The sequence below is a fragment of the Austrofundulus limnaeus genome, unplaced genomic scaffold (genome assembly GCF_001266775.1).
Source record: "Austrofundulus limnaeus strain Quisiro unplaced genomic scaffold, Austrofundulus_limnaeus-1.0 Scaffold129, whole genome shotgun sequence".
Taxonomy (NCBI): Eukaryota; Metazoa; Chordata; class Actinopteri; order Cyprinodontiformes; family Rivulidae; genus Austrofundulus; species Austrofundulus limnaeus.
In genome coordinates, this window is record NW_013952531.1 from 220,194 (window position 1) to 226,544 (window position 6,351).

At 35.7% G+C, this 6,351-nt stretch overlaps 1 protein-coding gene across 1 annotated transcript; it reads right to left on the minus strand.

Annotated features, from left to right (window-relative positions):
- Positions 1-174: 174 nt before the first annotated feature.
- On the minus strand, positions 175-6,069 carry adgrg11 (adhesion G protein-coupled receptor G11). Its single transcript, XM_014015406.1, has 10 exons — positions 5,922-6,069; positions 5,669-5,803; positions 5,489-5,599; positions 5,360-5,399; positions 4,863-4,963; positions 4,162-4,283; positions 1,926-2,194; positions 1,101-1,194; positions 739-1,022; positions 175-500 (listed from the first exon to the last, which is right to left on the minus strand). Exons 1-10 carry the CDS (start codon positions 6,066-6,068, stop codon positions 343-345), a joined length of 1,461 nt encoding a protein of 486 aa, XP_013870860.1. The 5' UTR covers position 6,069; the 3' UTR covers positions 175-342.
- Between the last annotated feature and the right edge of the window lie 282 nt (positions 6,070-6,351).

Here is a 6,351-nt window from a genome sequence, read left to right on the forward strand (position 1 = left end):
TGGTGAAAAACTGACTTTGAAAAATAAATCTGTTCTTTTTTTTCTTATAAAAGGTTAAATAAAACAAAAATATTGGTGGTAATTTTTGACTGTGTAACTTTAAAATGGCACCCCATTCATTGGGTTTAACATTTTTAATAATTTCATTAGATCAATGAACGACATAAAATCTTATTTCTGATTCTTACAGAGAAAAAAGTATTTATAATCAAAATAAATACATATAAAAGCCTCAGTAAGTAAGAGCAGACAAATACCTTTAAATAAACACAAAATCACTTAATTTACATGTTTGTCTTTCAGTTGCAGCCATCTTGTCTTCATCCTGCCTCGGTTCAAACATTAATTGTTTTTAGGATGCGGCACGTTCATGTAAGGGTTGGAAATAATCTCCAGGCCAGTTTTCAGTGTTGCTCTGCTGGTGAAGCTCTGTGAGCTGGAGCTACCCTCGGTCTGTTTGGACTTTGTTGTGTTGTAGTAATAGATGAAGAGAAAGAAACCTGGCAGGAAGACAAATAATCTTTTATCAGGTAATTAAAGTAAACAGATCTGATCCTGGTATCCTTGAGTCAAAATGCTAGAAATGCTAAAGCTGTAGCATGTTTCAAAATGCATTTATTCTTTATAATTATAAAATATGAATTTAATGACATTTGCCAATTCACACGTTTTTTCAGAAGTTGAACACAAGTCGTAGCTATACACTGTGTTTTCTGCTGACTGGTTGTGTTTCAGCACCTTGAAACGAGTTGAGGATTGTGAAAATGTAGGTGGCGGGAATCCGGAGGCTGCCGTAGGCGAAGAAGGCGAAGCCCCAGGAGACGCCCAGCTGGCAGCACAGCCCCATGACCGTCACTATGCTCCTGCCCGTCCTGCCCTCGCCTCTGTTCCCCTTTCTGGTTCTGCTGAGGCAGAAGATCCAGGACAGGGTGATGATGACCGTGGAGAAGGTGAAGAGGAAGACCAGCACGTAGTATCCGATGTTGACRATGTAGTGGACCTTATTGTCGTTAATCCAACACCTTGAAACGGGGGGAAGAGTCGGCTTTTGAAGAATGTTTAAAAAGTTAAAATGTTCGGTGCATTATTCTCAATCTCACATGTCTACGTTGTCTTTGGGATTATCAGCATAGATGGTCTGTTCTCCGTATTTGCCTAAAATGGCGAGAATGACAACGACTACAGCTGGCAAAACTGGAAAAGAAAAGACAAAAACATCACTAAACCAAGTCTGTGTTGTGGCGGGCTCAGCTAATGTTAGCTTCACTAACTAATCTGTTAAACAAGAATTACAGCTCCAGAAACGATAAACTGCTGAACAGGGAAATTAGTGGGAGCTAACGCTAACTGCTGGTGGGACTGATGCAAACCTGTTAGTTTGATTCTATTGGTTTAATTTGAAGGTGGGTGGGATCATTGGATAATCCAAACCAGACTAACTGATCCAAACTTCCAATTTAACCCTTTCAGAATAAAAGCATCTCTTTGATCAAGTTTATATTTTCATAAATACCATTTGAACCAACTCTCTTGACTAGGTCACCCTGGTAAAAGAGATCCTGATCTCAATGGGTTTTCCACCTGGTTAAATAAAGGTTATTGATTGATTGATTGATTGATTGAAGTTAGTCAAACAACAATAGATATGTCAGTGTTTTACATTTGTTATTTAAATATTGTATTTTTGACACTCTTACTTTCGCACTGCTGAAACGGGATACTTTTTATTTACTTCTGCATAAATGGCATAAATATAGAGTTTTTACGCTTGTGAATATTTTAATGCATTTAAAATTAGCAGAAGCCAATTTGGTGGAAGCTAATCGGTCCGCTAATGGTGCCCAAAGTTAGCAAAACATCAAATGTGCTAAACAAGAAGCTAGCTTTGCTATTAGCATGTTAGCGTAACTGCGTGATAAACTCACTCCAGGCCGTAGCAGAAAGTGCCAGGATGTAACTCTGCATCTGAACTTGTCCGCCCTTGTACAGATTCAGACAGATGTGGAAGGCCTGAGCAGCYAACCAGCTGAAGGTGGCGAGCATGAAGTAGTGCATGAAAACCGCCATGATCTGGCAACCCACAGAGCTTTTCACCTGGGCCACCTGGTTGTTGACCAGGAAGGAGAAGTTGAGCAGGAACAAGGCCAGCACCAGGTGGACGAGGATAACCGTGGTTTGACTCGCTTTGTTCTTCCTGTGAAAGCAGGATATTCAGACTGGTTTCAGAAAATATACAAAACGTCAGAAAATAAAGTCCAGATTTTCAGAGTTGTTTCGTTATGGGGATAAAAATAGTTCAAGGTTCAGTTTTTTAAAACATATCACAAATTAGAAGTTTAATGACTGTTTTACATCTTAAAACTATCAAATACTCAAATGATACAAATATATTCCCACAAACCCACCATTCTGCTGGTTTTACTTTTTAGCTAGTCGTTTGTTATCTTTAGCTTGTAATAAGCCATTAGCTACATCTAGCTTTTAGCCAGACCTTTAGCTTCTACGTATATGACCATTTAGACTAGCTTTTTGCTACTTTTAGCATTCTGCTGCTTTTKACTAGCCTTTAGCTAGATTTAACATTTAGTCATTGTTTTGACAATTTTAATTTTTAACTAGCCTTTAGCTACAATTAGCTTTTAGACATTTTTTTCTACTTTTAGCTTCTAACTTCCTATTTGACCCTTTAAGTTCGGCTTCAGCTACCACTCAGGTACTTTATATCCTTTTGCTACTTTTAGCTTTTAGCTGGTGTTTACATGAAGCTTTTAACTAGCCTTTAGCTACACTGAGCTTTTAGACTGTTTTTGTTCTACTTTTACCTACTACCTGTTTGCTACTTTTAGCCTTTCATCTTTACAATATTTTTCTGCTTTTTTAGCTGTAAAAACACAGTTTCAGCTTTTTCATTAGTTATTCAGTACGCAAGATTTTCACTACATTTCACAGAAAWTTTTTATTAATTTAGGTCTGTCAAATGATTAAAATTTTAATCTATTAATTCCAAGGTAGCTGTGAATTAATCACGATTAATCTTAAACTTAATATAAAACTTTAAATTTTTAATTTCTAAATTATTTATTTAATAAATAAAATAAAATAAAATAAGCCATAAGAAGACAAAAAGAAAAAAAACTGTACATAATGTGTTACACATGGAGTTTTTTTAAATTTATTTTTATTTATTTTTAAATTTATTTTACCTTTATTTATCAGGTAAACAGTTTGAGAACCACTTCTCATTTACAAACATGACCTGACATGATGCTCTGAGTGTGTGTAATATACAAACCTACAGATTCAGACAGAGTAAAGTCATTGTACATTTTAATTGTGATTAAAATGTTTAATCTATGCCCATGCAGCASTAAAATTAATCAGAGTTAACTRGATTAATTTCACAGGCCTAGTTTAATTTAATACTTTTTATATTTTATGCTGAGACAAGAAATGAGTGAAATAACAAAAAGCTCCAGAGAATAATGTGATTATTTTCTGACAGTGACCGATGTAAACTAATAAGCTTGATTAATATAAGCACTATAGTTTTTTATTTCAGAGAAGTGTCTAAACTGCTTGTTCATGGAAGCAGTTTCTTTGGTGACGTTAAAATATTTCTGAAACCCAACGAGCCGATAAAAAGAGGCCAGTTTGCCTGACCCTTCACTCCAGTTTATTGGGGAGTTTTCCACAACAATGAAGCCTTATTCACCATCCTGATTTCCATAATAAAATGTAAAGGAACCTGCTGCCGTCAACGTCCTGGTGGTTTGAAAGCCAACTTATTTCCATAAACTTTTCCAACGTTATCAGAACCGAGTTTTTATTTGCACCTTGTATAGTCTTACATTTATATTTTGAACTTTGTGCACAACTTTGTTCAACAAGGTTTGTAAAAATGTAAGAAGGAAACTTTGAGTGAGATTTTTAAATCCTTTTTAAAAGCTCTACTGTTAAATGAACAAGWAAAAATATTCATGGAGTTTAAATTTTAGATGTATACTAAGAATAAAACTGGCAATCTGTTGCTAAATCCAGCAAAACCTTCTATAAAAAATGTATTTATTGTAATTTTCTTTTTTGCAGGGCAAAGTTTTAGCTTTCAACAAACCAATAGCTCAACCAACATAATATAATAAATCTATTAGTTTTTTTTTTTACCTTATAAGAAAGTGCATGAAGAGTACAACACCGAGGAAGAACATGGACAGTCCACAGCCAGCCTGTGTGATGATGGTCAGATTCTTCAGGTCCGCACTGGAAATGGTTTCATTAATGGGACTCTGAGAAGCAAGGATAAAAAGCAGAAATGAAAAATCTTAGAAATTTGTCKCTTATTGACCTGGAAATATAAATAATTTGTGTTCTTTGTGTCAAAGAATGTGCAAGTAAATACTAATAAATAATAAAAWCTCAAGAATTAAAATTGCTTATTTGTGACAAAACAACAACAGATCAAAACATGGTGGAAGGCAGTAGCTATAATCTGCTAACTAAAAACATTAGCTTCACRAATGCTACACCTCTAAACGTAGAAAAATTAGCACAAGCTAGACCAAACAGCTAAACAAGTAAAATTAGCAGAGGCTAATTGCTAACCGCTAAACTGACTGTCACTGAGTCTGCGTCTCGTCTTCATCTTCTTCCAGCTGAAGACTGCTGGTTGAGGTTAGCTTGTTAGTTAGCTGTTAACGACTTAAAGTTAGCAAAACCTGATTCAACAGAAGCTTATTGGTTCTCTAACAGTTTTGGAAAAAGTGAAAAATTTGTGGCACAGAAAAGTCTAAAGATTGAAACTTAGCACACAGAAGACGATATTTAATGCTCTGGAAATATTATGAGAAAAAAAAGAAAAATCTCACCAGTAAGATGGCAAAGAAGGTCAGATGTGAACACTGGCAGGTGATGCCTGCGTCACTTTCGTAGGTTTCACATCCTTCAGTGGTCCAGTTTGGTTTCACACCTGCAGGACAATAACAGATAAACATCACAGGTGGTGAAGAAAACCAGGAAACACACCCAGTTACACCTGTTCCCTGTTCTCATCACAGCTGCAGTGTCTTCTCTCATCAGCCCCAGTCCTTCTCTTACATTCACTCATCAGTGGAGCATTATGGATTTCTACACCATGTCTGGTTCTCTCTGTACCTCCTCCAGACTCCCGCTTTCATTTTTGGAAGGTCTTGCTGCCTTGATTGCTTTTTTGTTGAAGTTTTGTTCATTTTAATTTGCTTGCGTCAGTCTGCACTTTCTGACACTATTTAAACCACCTTGGTAGTGTTGGCTGCACCAAATAATAATATAAACAGAACTTTAAAGCTATGAAATTACACTCGTATTACAAATTAAAACTAAATACCTTTACCATCCCATGAGGAACAGTTTGGAGTGTTCCCTTTCTGTGAACAAAGACAAAGTTACACTAAACAAAAGCTCTTTAACAGTGAAAAACTCATTTAATAAAAGAATATTGTGGGTTTTTACTCACATAGCTTATTGTTTTGAAAGTGATGTTTATTTTGTCAGTCAGATTCTTGATGTGAGTTCCCATCTCAACCCCTAAAACCTCATTGCCTAAAACAGTGCTGTTCTTCTCATCCTGGGATAAATCATTTACAGGTTATTCATTAAATAAGAATTTAAATTAGTGGGTTTTTTTCAGCCGTACCTGAGACATATTCAAAAAGCGGAAGACGGCTGCAAACGGTGTTGAGATGTTTAAACTGAGCGCCATCTCAAAAGCTTGTTTTGACACAGAGACAGATCTTGAAAACTGATTAAGAGTGTTTGCATCATCTACAATCTGCAAAACAAATACAGTACAATGCCACTGATGAAGTCATTGAAGTCAATTATCTTTGAAGAAATGCACTGAAATAGCCTGGTGAAAGGTAAAACCTTAGATAAAATAATGCACCTACGTTTAACTTGTCGTTTGGAGACATGTAAGCAAATGACACCTGGTCCAAGTTTGTAGGGTTGGTTTGTCTCACTAAGAGACCCTCCACTGCTTTTCCCAAAGACAAAGAGGCTGACGTTCCATTCATGCTCGCCACCAAGTTTCCCATATTACCCATAAAATTTCTGTGAAATAATAAACACACATATATACACAGATTATCAAAACAAACTTAGATTAATATTATACAAACTAACATTCATCTTGAATTTATTAGTAAAAATTATTCTTTTAGCTGTTTAGAATTGGCTACTTTTAGGTTTAAGATAAGCCTTTCTTATATTTAGCTTTCAACATCAATCTTGCTACTTTTAGCAACATTTTGCTATTTTTGCTTTTAGTTGGTGTTCTGCTTCTTATAGTGTTCAGCTGGTGTTCTGCTTCTTACAGTG